This window comes from Aptenodytes patagonicus, chromosome 16 (assembly GCF_965638725.1).
Source record: "Aptenodytes patagonicus chromosome 16, bAptPat1.pri.cur, whole genome shotgun sequence".
Taxonomy (NCBI): Eukaryota; Metazoa; Chordata; class Aves; order Sphenisciformes; family Spheniscidae; genus Aptenodytes; species Aptenodytes patagonicus.
The window spans coordinates 13,593,759-13,612,409 of NC_134964.1; the positions used below are offsets into that span (position 1 = coordinate 13,593,759).

General features: G+C 49.5%; 1 protein-coding gene across 2 annotated transcripts in view; it reads right to left on the reverse strand.

The window, feature by feature from the left end:
• Nucleotides 1-4,108: 4,108 nt before the first annotated feature.
• Nucleotides 4,109-18,651, reverse strand: part of MAP2K4 (mitogen-activated protein kinase kinase 4) — a 104,534-nt gene continuing 89,991 nt past the window's right edge. For both annotated transcript variants that reach the window (XM_076353505.1, XM_076353504.1), the window contains 4 exons: nucleotides 11,007-11,084; nucleotides 9,813-9,961; nucleotides 6,235-6,280; nucleotides 4,109-5,060 (listed from right to left, as the gene is read on the reverse strand). In XM_076353505.1, coding sequence (XP_076209620.1) covers nucleotides 4,947-5,060; nucleotides 6,235-6,280; nucleotides 9,813-9,961; nucleotides 11,007-11,084 — 387 coding nt within the window. In that variant the 3' untranslated portion in view covers nucleotides 4,109-4,946. The remainder of the gene's footprint in view (nucleotides 5,061-6,234; nucleotides 6,281-9,812; nucleotides 9,962-11,006; nucleotides 11,085-18,651) is intronic.

Consider the following 18,651-nt stretch of genomic DNA (forward strand, 5'->3'; position numbering starts at 1 on the left):
GGGGTTCATCCTGCTCGCCGTCCCCGTCTTCCAGCTCGGGGGGCCGAGTACCCTGAGGATAACTGGTCTGCCTGTTAAAGACTGAGGCAAAGAAGGCATTGAGTACCTCAGCCTTTTCCTCATCCTCCGTGACAATGTTCCCCCCCGCATCCAATAAAGGATGGAGATTCTCCTTGGCTCTCTTCTTGTCATTAATATATTTGTAAAAACATTTTTTGTTGTCTCAACAAACATCACACCCATAGGAGGGCTCCCAGCCCCAGGGTTGGAGAAAACCATCATACGTCACTCAAGCAAGGAATGTTGGAGTTGTCCAAGGGCTCAAAGGAGCAGCAAGAGTGGCACTGCGCAGGCGTGGATCCTGTCTGAGACACTAGCAGCACCTGGGATGTGGGTCAGAGGTTTTCTGTACCACCCTCAGCAGTGACACAATGACAACAGAGGTCCTCTGCAAAGGCAGTGAAGTCCAAATGGGCAAGGAAGAGTCCATAGGAGGAAAAACTGAGCATGAGTTCAACAAGGGGCAACTGAGAGGAACTGAAATGGCCACAAATACAGTCCCTTCTGCATGCCACACAGTCACCGGGGAAAAGAGACGAGACGGATCCTCTCCCTCCTGCAGAGCATGGGAATACCCAGTCCAGGGATGTGCAGGTGGACTCGCATCCAGCCACCAGCTTCTTTCAGCTCCTTCAGCTGTGACAACTTCCTCGAGAACAAATCTCAGGACGCAAAGGCAGGCTGCAGTGCAAAAGGAACAGAATTCCACAGCGGCTCCGATCCATGGAAAAAGGAGCTATAAGACGAGGAGCTGGGTCCTCCAGTGCCTGCCCAGCAGGGAAGGACTCTCCCTGGTGTGTGGTTGGATTTTTGTCTTCTACCTGGAGATCACCAAATCAGGGATCTTGGATTCTGGCTGAAGAGTGGGGACAGCAGGTGGTCCAAAATATCCCAAGTATTGTGCTGGCAACAGAAACCTTCCAGAAAAGGCTTCATGTGGTGGAAAACACCGAATTTATGCAAACTGACAGACTTCAACCACCACTAACTTTTCACACTGTGTATCTTGATGCAGCAAGACTTTCTTCAGCTTCCTTCCCTTCTCTTGACAAAATTCTCGCCCTCCACGTGAAGAGACAATGCGAGAGCCAATGTCAGGTTACTCCACCCGTTCGTAAGTACTTCTGGTCCTGAGCTGTGGCATGACCAATGATTCCTGCCAGTATGCTCTGGCTCTCCCCCTCACTGAATTGGGTGCTCCTGGGACGGTCCCATCAAGCCAGGTTGAGCACTACAGGCACTCACGGCTAGCCCCTCTCCCCCAACACTGTCTTCTTTCTCAGTGAGGCTGCTGGGATCCAGTTCTGCCCACCTGCCTGGACAGTCTCCAAGCCCTCCGTGGCTTCCAGACAGGAGACACTTGTCCCAGCACCAGGAGGCTTGGCAGTAGGAATTACCCAGGACTTGGTATTCTTAGATCATCTGGACTTTGCAGACATTTGACTGCTCTTGCAAAAATAAAGAAGCCTGCAAGGCTGTGACCATCAGCTGCCCTTTCCCCAGAGTGTGGGCACGGCCACCTGCCTTCCTCGCAGGGATGAGGTGTCCTGAGCCACCAGAACCTCCCTGTGCAGGAAACAGGGCTCACCTGAGAGGCACCCCATTAGCACAGAGGGCTCAGGAATCTTCCAGACAGAAAATATATCCGGGTCCCCCTACACTTTTTTTTTTTTTAATTTAGCATAAGCAGTTTCGAAGGCTGTTTTTCTTCTGCACAGAGGCCTCCACCTGGAGGAAGGGCCTGGAAGCCAGGTATTTCAACAGCTTTTAATGAATCTTCCCATTCATGTCTGACCTTACAAAATGAAAATAACAAGGTCACAGTCGCATCCTAGTTTTATTACAACTGACCTGCAGGCAAAAGGATAGAACTATTACATAAACACTCTGATCCATGTATAATATCTTAAATAGAGGAGGAAGTCAAACCAGGATACCGGATAAAATATTCTGAAGCTCTTTGAAGCGGTTATGTTCCTGAGCTCCATTTTACAGACAATAAGGCAACATCCCTGCACATCAGCTTTTTGATAATTTTTATACATTTTTCTATGGTACAAGAAAAAAAATAACCAGAGTTCACAATGTACAGTTCTTACACTATTTTCACAGCTTCTGAACACTATACACCTTTTTTTTCTTTTTTAATAAAGATACATTGTAATAAATGGTGCACCCTTAATAGTTTGTGATAATCTATGTTTAATACGCTAAACCTGTCCTTCTGTACAGCCACCCATGCCACAGCACCTCAACCCTGACTTTGTCACCGGCAGCTCAAAGCTTCGCGTTTCTTTTTCCCATCCGTCAAAAGCAAACGGGTCGCGCTGCTGAAGACGAGCTCCGGAGGGGGTCGGCAGCAGAGAACGGACCCCAGCCGCGCCGAAAGTGCAGAGCAAGGCAGCCACTTGCGTTGGAGGGAAACTGATTTTTGGGAGGATCCATCTCAGTGTTAGCCCTCTGAAAGGTTTTTGGGCTCCCTGTCACTGGGCAGATGTGAATCAGACTTTAACGTCTGAAAGGTGGGGGCAGAGGCAGAGCACCTCTGCGTGCGTCTGTCTTGACTGGATCTGTGTCTCCTTAGTCCCCCCAGCCAGCACCGCGTGGGACCCAGCGCGCCCGTTACGGATGGCTGAAGGCTGGCGAGATGAATCACAGCTGCGGGGATTTGCCAAGCCTGAGAAAAGCCGAGTTTTCTGAGGCTACGGGGCTGAGGGGAGAATTACCGCTTTAGATACGCTACGTATCTTGTTCAACTGATCCTTCCACGTGATTAATCAGAGCTGTTGGGAATGACTAGTTACTTCAGAAAACTCCGCCTTGTCCATTTTGGGAAGACTTTAGTGACTGCCTCGTCTGACGAGCAGCCCTGGACGAACATAATCCAGGAAGGGCAGGAGGCCTGCACCTCCCTGCCTGGCCGGGCACGCTGCGCCCCAGGGGACCACATCGGCGTCAGAGGGACCAGATCCGGCAGCCGAGCCGGAGATGCGCAGTGCTGCAAGCCTTACACAAGGGTGTCACCTCTGCGGTCGGAGAAACACCGGGTGTCCACACGAGCACGGCCTCGGCCCTCTCCTTTCCCAGCCGAGCAGCTGGGGCAGGGATGTGCTGGTCTCCAGTGCTCCCGCATCAGCCCAGTTTGCGCTTGGTAGCATTGGTTTGACGTGGGAAGCCCCTTCCTTGGGAATCCTGCCAGTACCGCGGTGTTTTCACTCCCATTGCGTCTCTAGCCCTCTGCATCCTGGGTCCGGTTTTGCCGCAGAGCTTTGACAGTGGGTTGCTCTAACATTGATGAAGTCCTACCAAGTGTTTAAACTAGACAACTCAAAATGGAAATCAGAGACCCTGCAGCCTCCATTTTATCCCTGGTATGCTGCTAAATGCCTGAAAACAGCAATGTTTTGGAAAAAAAAAATATTTTCAGGAAAAATTAATCTTTGAAAAGTATGCCAATTTAAAAAAAAAAACGACTGATGCGCTTTTTTGCTCAGCAACGAGCCAGAAGGTGACAGCTTGCCTGGCCTTGCTGGGTCAGCTAAAAGCCCACAAGGCGTTAGATGCTCCCTCACCTCCACCTCATCTCTACCTGCACCAATCTCAGTGAGGTTCACTCTAGGGTGCAGTAACAAGAGCTATGGACGGTCACACAAGAGGTTAAATATGCCCAGAAGGTGGTGAAGGTCTCCAGCAAGCTAAGCACAGCGTGGCATATGCAGCAGCGGGGCGGGCACAGGGCCCCAGCGCGGTGGGGGGACATCCCCGCCATCCTGCTTGCAGTGGCGAGAAGAAAGTGCTGAGGTTTGGTCTTGTGAGGGACACTGGGCTGGGCGCTGGCAGCGCTGCCGGGCTGGTCTCGGGGTCAGTGAAAAGGCGCTAGCATCAGGGCTGGGGACAGTGAAGAACATGAGAAAAACTGGCTAGAAATCAGACATTCGTTTGTGGCTCATTAAAACAGCTGCAGACTTTATGAGCGGCACTTGTCGAAGTCAAAGCAAAGCCAGCTGGTGGTGAGCACTGTGCAGCTATAAATCAGGTCACAAGCAGGTTAAATTCAATCGAGTAGTTTAATAATTCTTCAGGTCAAAGGTCTTATCTTACCAGGTAACAATTTACAGGACACCTAGTTAAGAGTGAAGAGTGGCTGGCTTGGTAAAAGGAGAAAGAATACAATATGTCCCATCTCTGAATAGTTTAATGTTAGCCTCTTTCAATGCAACATATTTTTGGTAAAGACATATTCACTATATTTAACATGATCTCTCTTTAACAGGAAGTTCAGCTGAGCACACTGTCCCCAGAAAGTACACTGCGACTGTAAAGCAACAGAATTTCATAGCAGTAAATCTATTGCACTTTGTGAAGAATAAAATTCTCCTTTGCCTTTCTAGCTCCAGAAGGCAAAGCATCTCGTTGGTTAAGCAAGTTCTTCTCCCTCCAGGCAAAGTCTCTTAATGTTCAGACAGACAACGCCTAACTTTTGTTTGTTTGCTTTTTATTATTACTTGAAACAACAATTGGAAGAGTTTGAGAGAAAAATCTTTCCAGTAGCTGCTGAGAAGTCTCCAAGTTTTGAGTCTAGAAATGAATTTTAGGTGCTATCCAATCACGGTCAACAAATAAATGTACTTATTTCCACATTTCATGAATATGTCCACAAAAGAGCAAGATGAGGTCTCTCTTTGACCAACACTAACACTGTGTGATCAGGTATTACAGGGATGCACTTTATATGTGACAACAGTATACAGACAGGATGGAAATAACACCAATATTATTGCACATGGTGTCTGGGCGAGCATTAAAAACACTGCAATATGTGATGAAAATTCTTTACAGCTTGTTTTCTCTCAGCCCTTTTTCTAGAGTTTGATGTAGCAGCAATATCAATCGACGTACATTGGAGAGCTGGGAGTTGCTGGCATTTGATCCAGGATTTTACAAACATAGCATGCAACATCCACTGTGCGTTCCTCATACATCAGGATGAAGGGATGTTTCTGGAATCAGACAAAAAAAACAACAAGGTTACGTTCTCCCTTCTGACACACGCTGGCTACCCCAGATGATAGCCAGCTTAGCTTACCCTTTCGCTTAGCGTATGGATTTGCCAGATGCAAAAACACAGGGCTTGGTGGTGGCTGTAGGACAACATGGCTTTTACATACAGGGAATCTGTATCTTAAACGTGCAGGTACGGAAGTGGGACAGGACTCCAGGAGTGTCAGGAACTGCTGGGCAGGAGGCAGCGAGGGTGCAGTATTAGCAGCACCTGGCTCCTTTGTAGCACGGACATGTACTGAAATATTTTCAAGAGAGGTTTCATCATCAGCCTTGTCAGCAATGCGGAGACAGGAGTGACAGTGAGACATGGCTTGCAGAGGTCAAACAGGAGATCAGGACCCAAACCCAGTTCTCCTGAACCCCGACCCTCTGCTCTGCCCAGGAGGCCACGCTGGCCAGACCCAACTCGGAGCAGCTGGAAAGTAACGACACGGTGACTCTCTGGGCCAGGACACCAGGCAAACTCCTTTTGTATCACACCACCACCATCACGGACCCAGGGCATGGTTTCACACATGCCCTGAAGAGGTGGCTTCCAGATGCCCAGAGCTCCTTGAAGGTGCATGGTTGCCAAGTGTGACTTATCCAACCCAAAAGCATGGCTGCATTCCCTCCTTTAGGACCCCCCACCACAGAGAGGCTCTGCTGGTGTCTTACTCCAGAGCCGTGCTCTTTCAGGTCTCACTTTTGCCTGAGCACTCCCAACCTCATTGTGTGGCCTGTGCATTGGAGGCATTCACATGTGACAGTGCTGGCCAGCAATTCGACAGGGCTCCTGCACGGTACCAGGACCTCAAGCAAAGGCAGCATTTACATGGCACGTCCAGCATGCTTCTGCCCACTTCAGGGATCACCAATCCACTGCAACGGGGCATTTCCACCATGCTGATCTCCTGTGTTTATGTACAGACACTAATGATCTCGGCCATCGCCATGACCCCAGGCCAGAGACAGTGGCATGGAGGTGGTGCTCCTCCTCAGGCTGTGGAGCTCAACACCCTGCCTTGGTGGCCCGAAAGACAAGGAACAACCTTGGACGTGCGACCCAGCCCTGCTGCGTGACCGGCAGAGCTGTGATGGCTGGCGCGGGCAGCCACGCTTTGCACTCACCAGAAGCTCTTTATACTTTGGCCTTTTGGACTCGTCCTTTGTAAGGCTAAAGAAAGCAGAAAGAGAATTAGGAGAAGGTGGGATTGGGGAAATTGTTACAGACATCAAATGCAAATTTTTACAGGACACGATGTTGAATCCACTGCTGTCACGGTGGGACTCACTGCCTTTTGTTTTCTGGAAAAACCATCCTTGTGCTGTGAGTGACCACAGGGACTCCCTCCCTCCCTCCCTCCATCCCCACCATGGGTGAACAGCAAGTGTGGCCACCAACAAATCCTGCTGGGGCCGGAGCCCAAGAGAGCTGCAAGCGGAACGCCATCCCAACTGCCGCTGCATACATACGGAAACGGGTTTGACTGCAGCATAACCACAAGTTTTAGGCAGCAGCAACCTGCCTGTCCTCCATCCATCGGGCAGCGGGGCTCAGAGGCAGAGGAGACCCAGCGCTGCCTGCCAGGGCACAGACGGGGGACACAGGCACCACACCATCGTCTTGGCATGCGTGGGCAGGGGCCAGGGCTGTAGCAGACGGCAGATGGCCAAACCGTTCTGCGGGGCCAGGTCCAGGCTCCAGGGCCCTCCCGGCTCATCCCCAGCACTGGTGGCACATCCAGCGCTGAGCAGGCCACAGCCGCCGGGAAGGGATAGGAGAGGTGACATGGCTGCCCATGGGCGGCTGGAGGACAGGGGGGCTGGCTGGAAAGCGCTCCCTCCTGCTGGGGCTCCTCTGGCACCTCGACCACCCGCCGGCCGCCTGGCCCCAGCACAGGGGGACAGGAGGTGGCAGCAAAGGCCACCAAAGCCCCTACAGCAGGGGGGACATGGTGGGGGACAGGAGAGGCAATGGGGACCAGAGGCAGAGGGGCCGCGGGACAGGGCTCAGCAATGGGTGGCACCGCAGCCCCTGCCCTGGGATCCAGAGCTGCACCACTGGGAAGAGAAAGGGCAGATGTAGCACCTTTCCCAAATGAGGGGAGTTAAGTCTAATTCCCAACAGCTGCATTTCCATCCCCACGGGCTCTGGCTGGACCTTTCTCAAGCTCCAGCACTACTACAGTGTGGCCTCAGATTATTCGGAGAAACGGAGAGTAGTTAACGCTGCACGCCCGGCACTGCTCTGTCCTGTGACCTGCCTGCAGAGCTGCGCAGGGGCGGAGAGGGCAGGAAATCCCATGGCTGCTGCACAAACATCCTCGCTTCAGGCTTTTGCTACCCAACAGCAATTCATTTTCTAACCTCAGCGAGTCTGGGGGTTCAAATGGGCTCCTTGCAACGCCTTTAAGGCGACTGGTCAGAACTTCAGCTCACAGACCAAGTTTTGCTCTGAAATTTCCATCCACGCTTTCATAAAGCAGTCATAGAAATCTTTCATTTCTTTTCCAGCTCAACGTGAAGCTGCGTGTCTGGAGTGGCCATTTGCAGCACCAGGTGCCATACAGCTCCTTTGCAGGAACATCTGATCTCCTCCCCAGGCACACCGGACCTCAGGACCTTGCGGCTCTGCCTGCGAGCACAGCTAGCTCTGCAGCTGCCAGCATGAGGCTCCCAAAAGCCAGACACAGAGCTTGGATACTTTGCAAACTCTGGAGCAGAAAGCTAAATCACTGTAAGCAGTTCCAGGAGGAGTGTGACTTCAGATAAGCATCTAACACAGGGAGGTGGGCTGAAGGGGAAAAATGTTCCACACAGGCATTCACAGTGCTGTTGGAATCCAAAGCAAATTGGGGGGGGGGGGGGGGGGGGAATCCCAGAAACTTTTTAACATTATCAAAAATATCCTTTCCTCACTGATCTATCACGATGAGCAGGCAGCAACACTGCAGGACTCTCTTTCAACATTTTTCCCGACTCTTGAATGCACAAAAATAGAAGATTATTAGATACACAGCAGGGTAATGCCCAGGAGAGTTATGCCATCACCTAAAAGCACAGCCTTTTGGAGACTCACCTGCCTGCTTAGTAACACCAAAGATTACTGTTTGCACTTAACTAAAGGTTATTAAGACAAATATTTACTACAGTGTTGCTATGAAGACATCATAAATATTCCAGGCAGAAGTCAGATTATTTACAAAACCAGATTAAACAAAAACCAGAATTAGACTGAAAACTGCCCCATGCTCTATGCATTGTGGCTGTTCCAGAGCAGCAGGTCCTGGGAGGGGTAAATGGGCTGGAAATATGAATTGACCCCATCGGATCCACGGGCCAAAGATGCTGCTGTTTAGCAGAGATGCCACACAGGCTCCTCTGTTGGGTGATCTGGAGCCAAACTCACCAGTGCATACAGGGCAGGAGAGCGAGCTCCTGGCTTTGCAAACTCTGTAATGATACAGCATCTCTACGGAGAACTATGTGGGAAACAAACTATTGCTTGCACTGTACATGGGGAAAGCAACTCTGACTTTCTAACCAAGTACTACACCGTTTTTGACTGAAAAATGGGAACTTCTTTTGAGCGGCAAACCATTTTGATGCTCTGTTTTCTGCAGTCCAAAGACAATCACCAGGTATTCCTTACAGCCAGCTGGAAAAGTGGAACCTGGCCTCCATAAAAATTCATAATTCTGAAAGAGAGTAATATCCAAACCCAAAAAACATCTCCAGCGGATGGAAAACCCTGAAACAAAACCTCTTGAAAGTTAAAATTGTCTAGCGCCAAGTCTTCCTGTGTCACAGAGCTTTGAGATGGACACCAGTGTGCTGGGGATGTCCATCACCTGGGTCTGCCCAGGGCAGGAGGTCCCAGAAGACAAACGCAGGTCACACTGATGGATCTCCTGTGTGCTTCGGTATTAGGTTAACGAAATTATGTTGACCTCCTTTCACATTTTGATAGAAAAATACTTCATCAGAAAATTCACAATCAGCCCTTAACCTAAGCAAGACCACACACACGTGGCAGGCAGACAGACTGCCCCAAGCCCCTCCTGCACAAACACTGCACACTCTCCATCTAAGGCTAACCGCACTGCAGAGGCCCTGCCCTACAGAAAACCATCTCTAGCCTTGATCTTGACATACGATTGACACGACATGAAGCCAACAACCAAGCAAGCCACCTGCTACAGGTCCTGACAGTGACTGTGCTGAGAAGAACTGGGCGGGGAGGCTCCTGGTCTTGCCAGGCAAAAGGCAGAACAGTACCGATCCTCTGCCTAACCTCGACACAATACCGCCAGGTGTCTCAGGCTTCTGCCTGCAGAAGAAAGGGCAAACAGCAGGTCTGTCCCAAGGCTGTGTCATACCAAGGAACAAGATACACAGGCCAGGCCCTTACCTGGTCATGCAAACCTCCTGCCATGGGTCTTATCAACCTCTGAGAGTCTGTGCTCAGGAGAGGCATTTCTCCTCATCCCTTCCCTGAAGAGCAGTTTCCAAAGGTCTGCCCATAAGCCCCCACCCAGACAAGTCTCCCATCACCTCCAAACCAGTGAAATGTGGAAGGTCCTCACCCTCACGTTGGTACAGGAATGTGAAACTAAGCTAGGAAGTGCTTGGCATGTGACCCTTGCCAAATACCTAGCAATGACAAAACAAGCCAACTCCAAGTGCTTTCAGTAGGAAACACTTACCACAAGTTGACGAAGTTGATGAAACTTGGGGAGAACTCCCTTTCCTCTGAGTTACTCAGCTGCGGTGGGTCTCCTTTTACTACTTGTGTCAACTGGTCAAACACACTGTTCCACTTGGGGTAGGGGAATCGCCCTGTGGCCAGCTCATACTGCAGAGAGACAGCAACAGCACCAGGCAGGTTACACAAGATGATAAGTTCAATCAGGGTAAGAAAATGTCTGCAAGGACCCTGAAGCCCCCAAAAGGAAGACTAAGATGAGATTCTTCATCCCATTCCCTATATGAAGCTCAGCTGAGAGAAGAGGAGGGAAAGTTTTACCCAATAGTAAGTTCTGCTGCCTACGTTAGGAGCACCTCCAGATTTAACCTGGCTATGCCATGCTTTCACTGACTATAAAATGAACCAATGCTCTTACCAAGGTGTTCAAAAGCAGGAGAGTAAAATCCTCCAGTCCCTTCCCAAACATCCTAACAACCACTAGAGAAAACGGATAATGAGAATCACACAATCATAGAATATCTCAAGTTGGAAGGGACCCATAAGGATCATCGAGTCCAACTCCCTGCTCCTCGCAGGGCAACGAAAATGAGCATTTTAAAACGCCAGTGGGGAAGACAGAAGCTACTGGTTCATACTTATTCCTTCTGCCTTCTCTTCTATTTCACCACCTCGAGAAGGGAAGATCTCTTCAGTTTATCAATGTGTGCGCCCAGCAGTGCTGCGGTTAAGCCAGAGAGGAATCAGCAACTGGGATCGAGGATTAACTGAAGTCTTCTGCACAGCCAAAGTACACCAGATGCCAGGGCTGTGAGAAGCTTATTTACACAGACTGGATGCTCTGTTCTGCACCGCCACACTCACCATCCCTTCTCATCTGAGATTTTGAAGACAAAATTCATTTATGATCCAACACCTCTTCCCTGCTCACATCTCCTTCTCTGCAAAACATAGCTGCAGCTAAATGTGTCCTCAGGGGTTCAGGAGAGCCATCTGCCCTGAAGGGATTTATATTGTTTCTGAGCCAGGAGGTGCCCACTTCAATCACAACATGCAAATGCTTCACCGCAGCAGAGCTGGGCTTTGCTTCAAGCACGTGTTTGACACCAACCAACTCCATCACACTGCGAAGTGCACCAAGGCTACCCAGCAGGAAAGTACCGCGCAGCAGAGGGTTTAAACCCCACTCACTTACCAATGTAATTCCCAAGCTCCAGACATCTGAGCGGACATCATAGCCTTGCCTGGATGCACTGGGATCTATCCTTTCAGGCTGAAACAGGAAGAAGGACCAGTCAAACACTGTGCCATGCAGGAAGGAATGAGAAGCATCGGCAAACTTCGAAAAAACTCTAAGTTTGTCCTGCTGGGCAGAGCCTGGCACAGCTCTAGAGGCAAACTTGTTGCTAGGGCAGACGTCCAACCCCAGCAGAGAAACATCTTAAGGAATGAAACACTGATTTCATTCAGGTATAGTGTAAAAGGTGATCTGAAACGGCAATTCAGCACAGTCCAATCCTTTTTTTTTTTTTTCCTTTTGAACAAGCAGCTTGAATAATTGTTACTGTCTTTTATTTAGGTTTATTTAACTTCAGGATCTCTTTAACACAAAGTCTTGCTTTCTCTGTTTTTACAGCAAAGTTGTCCCTAGGGAATCATAAGAACTGGAATAAACATCTTCTCATCCACCAGCCCGGGGAACTGAGGTTTAGCAGCATCTATCAGACGTCTTCTTCCCAACTGTCTGCTGGTTGCTAAACCTCAGGAGGTATTAAAAACAATGCACTTTAAGAACAGCTCTTCTTTACAAGGTTTTGGGCATCCCTTGAAGGCAACCATGATGTTACAAGGTCTTCAGACATCCAAAAAGTTTTCCATAGAAAACAATATCAAGCCAGACATGGGTAATTTGCACCTAAGAGCGAGTTATCCAGAGCAGCACAAAACATCTTTATGCTTTGCATGTCATCTTTATGAAAAACCTCAATTCTGCCTTCTTTTGTTAAAAATGTAATAATTAAAACATCAAAAGAAACAGGGTCTCATTCAGTTTTGACTACAACAATAATAGAGAGACCTGAATTGCAGTAAAATACTAAATTATCAGGTACAGGAAATACTATGAAAGCCCTGGTTGCTTTGTAAGCTACATTTTAATACAATTTCATGGCAGATGCTGGCTGAAGAGTGCCATGCAATGAATGAAGTCCCTTAGTGCAACCTCAACCCTCCAGTGGACCATCGCATGAGAAGGCTACCACGTTCCCACAATACCTCCCAGCCCCCAAACCCTCATGGCATTTCTGGTTGCTCTGCCATGCTGCCAGCTCTCCTCTTTGCACCCCATCACTTACACGTGGCTGCCCCAGCTGTGACTGCTTCCAGACCTCTCCCATTCCCTCAGTCACCGGGATCTTCTCCAACAAGGAAACTTGCCCAGGCCACCACCCATGCATACCCACATAGAGAAGGGAGAAGAAGTTTCTACCGAGCTTCAGTGGCTTCTCCTACAACCTTCTTGTGTCCACTACTCCTCAGTACATGGTATATTGCCTTCCCAGTGCCACTGATGTGTTTTATCATCCTTACTTTCAGTTACAGTATCTGCTTTGAAACAGGCTAGCTTCAAAGGCAGTACCCTGAACACGCTGCCTTTCCCACCCTCCTAGGTCTGCCCTTCACTTTGCTTTCTTATCCTTTGGTTATGGTTTCCATTCATCTTAAGATCATGTATTAGTTATTCCTCTCATGACTTGGATGGACTTTTCAATAATTCTGGTGGGAAGGCATGCAAAATAATAAAATTACTAAAATTAAACTCTCTTAAACCTACCATCAGCCCTTCACATGTTCATTTTGTAGCTCAGTCAAAACCAATCACATTTATATTGCAGGTAAACCCATGCTCCTACCTGCTCACAACCCAGCATCCTGCCTTTGCTGGATGAGCTCAGTCACATACACCATATCAACAGACCACCAAATCAGCTGATAAGGAATTACTAGCTAATACAAGTATACGTTTCTTTAAATATGGGGAACAGAAATGTAATGACAACTTCTCCACCATTTTGTAGCTGAGACAGTGGGAAAAGTGCGTGAAAACAGCAAGAGGGGTGAGGATCTGAATGGAAAATGCGTATTCCCAGTCCCTGCTACTTGCTTATTTGAGGGGAGGATGGTTTGATAAGCAGCGAACATTCAGGATGTGGATGCTCTTGGATGTTTCAGGAGGTTACTGGACATTTCAGTATGTATGAAATGTCATACATTTCATATTTTGCTTCTTAAAAGAAGCAAAACGTCTCAAGGAGAAGCCCATGGGTGAGCATTGGCTCACACTCAGGCTCAGGAAGGACAAGAGGAGCTCAGACTTACAAATTGAAGCTGTCCTTTGCTTAGAAGTAACACATGGAATAACATTACCTTATGGGTACAAAAAAAGTCCAAATGCTCTCAGTGATATATTTCTGTGAACAGTCCAAAATATTCATGAGAAAGCAAATGGAAAACGCCAGCACTAGGAAGGTGGATATCAGAACATGGCATCAACAACAGACCAGCATTAGATGTGGCACGGCAGGCACCTCCTCTGTCCCCGCGTACAGAATGTTACAGGCTGAAAAGAAGTTTCCAGGGACTCTCATCAATTACGCTCATGAGTGATGCTGTGTCTACCCTGCCCTGTCTCAATGCCACGGGCAGCATGATGGACCTGCCCCTCCCCAACAGCCTTGTTTGCCTATGGCCCCCACACAGCCTCTCCAGCATTCCCGGGTCTCAGGCACCAGAAGAGCCAGACTCCATCAGCCCAGAGGCACAGCCGGTACCATGCTGCTGTGATGGCAGCCCTGCAACACCAGTCCTGCCTTCCCTCTGTGCAAAGCTCTCATTGCATCCTCTTGCCTCCAGCCTCTCCTGCCAGACACTGGTGGCTCCTCCTGCCTTCTTGGTTCCAGCAGCCAGCAGCAAGAATGGGTGTGAAGCACATCAAGCTATCCCTTCCCTGTCCCTCAGGCACAGCAACGTTGTGGCCAGCAGGACGAGATTGTCCCCCTCTGCTCCGCTCTGGTGAGACCCCACCCAGAGCCCTGCGTGCAGCTCTGGGGTTCCCAGCACAGGAAAGACACCGACCTGTTGGAGCGGGTCCAGAGAAGGGTCACAAAAATGATCAGGGGGATGGAACACCTCTCCTATGAAGAAAGGCTGAGAGAGTTGGGGTTGTTCAGCCTGGAGAAGAGAAGGCTCCAGGGAGACCTTATTGCAGCCTGTCAGTACTTAAAGGGGGCTTGTAAGAAAGACAGAGAAAGACTTTTTACCAGGGTCTGTAGTGACAGGACAAGGGGCAACAGCTTTAAACTGAAAGAGGGTAGATTTAGATTAGATATAAGGAAGAAATTCTTCACTATGAGGGTGGTGAGGCACTGGAACAGGTTGCCCAGAGAAGTTGTGGATGCCCCATCATTGGAAGCGATCAAGGTCAGGTTGGACGGGGCTTTGAGCAACCTGATCTAGTGAGTAGCAGGGAGGGCTGAACTAGATGATCTTTGAAGGTCCCTTCCAACCCAAACCATTCTGAGGTTCTATGGTTCTATCAATGCTACCTGTGCTGCAGGCCACTATGGACCACTGCCCCACAGTGAGGCAGCTCTCTTGGGGCATGGGCACCATCCATGCCAGGCCATAAGCATTTTGGCAATACAAGATGGATTCCACAGCTGACACGTACCTTCCCACTATGAAAATCAGAGTCACTTCGCAAGAACAAGGACCACCCTATGACAAGAGACTGTCTCTTTAGTCCCACACAACACCACCGTGGGGCATGCCACGCATGCGACGGATGCTGGTGTGCAGAAACAGCAGGGGATGGCCCAGCCCTGCACGCTGCTGGAGATATATCATGACGTCTGCAGGGTGCCACCAAGGACCAGCCAAGCACAGGGCCACACAAAATTATGGGGATGCTGGCCTTGCCAGCACCAGGACTCCCACACCACAGATCCATAGGGATCTCACAGCAGAGCAGAGCAGTTCACAGACCGCAGAAGAAGGACTTGCTTTCCATGCAGCACAGTGAATTACAGGACTGCATGGAGAGCAGGTATTTTGGGCAGGGCTTGAAGTACTAAAAGGCTGTGTGTTACAGTAACTGGTGAGGTAGGTGGCACTGGTGAGACAGAGCTTCTCATCTGAAGCACCCACGCAGGGGCAGCCTGCTACTGCAACCGAGCAGAGCGCGGACAGAACAACAGGGTCTTGGCCCTAGACCGTGGTGGCACAGTTAAAGGGAAAGCAGGATGGACCAAAATAAATCCCGTCTAAATACAGAGCAGAAAGAATCCTGGGAATTTTCCATGTAGATGACATGGGAGCAATTAACACCAATGAAGGAAGAGTCAGCATGTCACACTCTGGGGACCTGGAACGAGAGCTGCAGACAAAGCCTGGCTCGTGCCAGGTGTCCTTCTAACACCAAGCGCAAGCAAGGAAAGGAAATGGCTGAGATGGAGACCCACCACTGGATGTGCTGATGGTGTGAAGAGGCAGGGTATGAATGCATCAAAGAAGGGTGCAGGCTGCCACGGGGCTTCTCTCCATTTCAGTGTCCACCTAAGCACCAGCATCTTGACTGAAAAACGAGCAGAAGTGGGCAGCACTGATCCTCCCCCTCCTCCAAACCCCCAACTAACCAAACACAGGCAATGCGGGTGTGACACAAGGACAGATGCACACACGACTCCCTACAGTATTCAGCTGTTTCATGTTGCTAAAGAGCAAAGTAGCATTTCTGGGAAAACCCAAGTCTTGAAGCTCAGATCTCGATTTTCACTGGTTATATAATCAGGGAATTTTATCCGACATGCCCTGCAAATTCAAAACTGCCTACATGTCATTAAAACGTACATAACAAATTCTTATTTGCTACTTAGGCCAATGCATCCCTAAACTAAAAGAAAATAAAACATTACCAGGAGTGAAGAACGACCAGAAAGAGCTAAATTATTGCAATACAAAAAGCAGAACAAAATCTACACGATACAAACTCTCCCTCTGTCCAACCACAGGAACAGATGGGTGCGAGATGGAAGCTGCCAGCCTCCATTGGAGACTATCTTCTTGCACTAAAAAAGGTGTGAAATGAAGTCCAGGGACCTCCCTGGCTTTGGCCCATGGTGGGAGCATGGTAAAGCACTGCACATCTGGAAGCAGGGCTGTGCGGGCTGCAGCTGCAGCGTCATCTGCACCAAGTTCAGCTGCAAACCACACAGTGAGCTACGAACCGGGGCAGCCAGAGTTAACAGACCTTCACTGCTCTCACACAAACTGAATACGAGTCTTGCACGCAAGAGCCGCAGCTCCCTAGCACGCTATTCTGCTGCTGTGTTAACCAAAATACCACATGTGTATTTGTTTAGGGACGCTAAGACAAAAATGCCATCTCCCCTGTGGTGGTGACCCCATTACCGTGGCTTTCTCGTTTGGACGGCAGTGCCCTGCGAGGGGCTCGGCAAGTGCTCGCAGAGAGAAGCATCTGTCACTGCCCAAGTGACTTGGCTCTCGGGGCCAACTCCAAACTGAAGCCACAGCAAGGAGGGGAGCGATGTCTCTGAACAGCTGCCTGCAGGGTTGTGCAACAGCAATGGAAACCATCTTTAGGACCATAAATAACTAGTTTGGGAAATTCTTCTGCTGTTCAGTAAAGGAAAATGTTGTCACTCACTTTTCGCATTGCTGTATTTCTCAAGAATATTCCTACAGTGAAAAGCAAGTTGTTCTTCCTTCAGGGCTCTCCCCTGCACAGGCTTCTCGCACACTCAATCAGAGCACGGAGCGATGGCCAGCGTCAGCATCACAACACGGCCCAGGCTGGGACGCAAGCGATGGGCACAAAGCAGGGCAGGTGAGGAGGCACTGACTCTCTGGATTCTTGGACCTGCGTCTCCTGTCTCCTCCTCCCCCAGAGCATGAGAATGCTGCGTGCAGCTCCCTCTCATCTGCTCACTGAGACCTCCAAACATTTATTCCTGCAAGCCCCTTCCCTGACTTCTCTACAGGGCCGGGCTGGCAGTTCAGACCCTGTAAGGCTGAGGAAGAGCCTGACCGCTCACCTCCCCAGGAGATGCTCACCACCAACCCTGTGGACATGACCACCATCTCCCAGAAAAGAGGCAGTCCTGCTCCGTGAGGTGACTGTCCTCGGGGGGACTCACCGGGCTGGTTCTCGAGCAGACCTCAGTGCCTCAGTAGATGCGGGAGCTCCAAACAGATGTGAGCATCCATCCACTCCTCGTGGCCGGTGTTACTGCTCTGCTCTACGGGAAGTTTTGGAGGCTCTCCCTTAGGTGACACCAATCTCCCTTTGGTGACACCAAATTCTTCTACTGGCTGCTAAGGAGGTCAGGTGTCTAATTTTATGTGGATCTCGATTTTTATGCGCAGTGAAGCCTAATAAGCTTTCTGGATCTCCTCCTGGGCACGTAGGGGCTCACAGAAGGTGACCTCAGTGCTGCAAAAGCCTCGGTCTAAGCACAGATGTGAGTCATTCACACGAGCAAGTGAGGCATCACAGTCACACTGTGCTGGGTAAAGTCTTTTCTAAGGTTATACCCCTCCTCTCCAGTACTAGCTGACCGATGAAAAAGCTGTTAACACTTTGTTTTCTCTGGGCCTGTATCGCAGCGCCAATCGCTACAGGGGTCGTGCAGCATCCTACCCTGGTTTTCGGAGGAGACACAGCTCCTCAGCCAGGGTGTGATGCAGCAGAGCAAAGGACACACAGCGTGATGGGTGGAAAAGCTGACAGGGAAGTGGAGAACATGAGTTCTTCTGTCTCTGCTGGCTAGGTGGACCTGCCGCTTCCCCCTGCTCCTCACTCCACCACCTCTAGGATAGCAGCACTAACACTGTCTCTGTGTGCACCACTTCTACATAGGAGATAAGAATAATATTGTCAAAAAAATACTTCAGCCAAAATACTCATCCCTGCTTAGACTTTTGAATTCAGACATTCCTTCCAAAATCCCCTCTGTTCCTTGATTTCCTGTCCCTCCCCCTCACCCAGGTCAGCCACGAAGCCCACGGCTGCACAGAGATTATCAGCAGAGATCATGTTTCTAGAGAATGGCCTTTCCTCCCCTCCTATTTCCTTTACAAATTTACTCTGAGAGAATGTTTCATTTAAAAACTTCTCCAGCAGCATTTTCCAGGTGGAGACGCTGGTTTCCGTTCGCATGGGACTACCATCCCCTCCCAGCTGGCTTCCCTAACAGCGTTTGAATGCCTCAATCTCAACAGCAAGAAGATTGCAGGAAAGTGATGGACTGGTGGACAGGGGACACTTGCTAGGCACAGAAAGATTGGCAGGAACATTAATGAAGGCAACAAGGTCTCGTTGGGCTTGGCACAGCGTATTCTCGATGACCTTATTCGTCTTGTTAAAAAAGGTAAATGTGTGGCTGTAATAAACTTGGGACTAGTGCGGTGCATTGTCTGGACTGCAACTAAATCAAGCATCAATAATTTGCATTAGTAAATGGCTTCACTGATAGAGTTCAGAGTGTAACTGTTGTTAAAAGGACTCTATTGAGTGGGAAAGACAGGATTTATAATGGGACCTCAAAAGTGACCTTCCTCGGCCTACTGCTAATAATATCCAAGAAAATATAAAATTAGTGCTGCTAAATTCTGCATACTATAAAAATATTGCTAGTGTGACAAATAAGGGTTCCTGAAGAACTAGTGTGATTTGAATGTTTGGTAAGCTGGGCTCTGGCTGGATGCTGACTCACTCAGCCAGACACAGAAAAAGCAGCACTCTGAGGTGACAGACAGGCTCC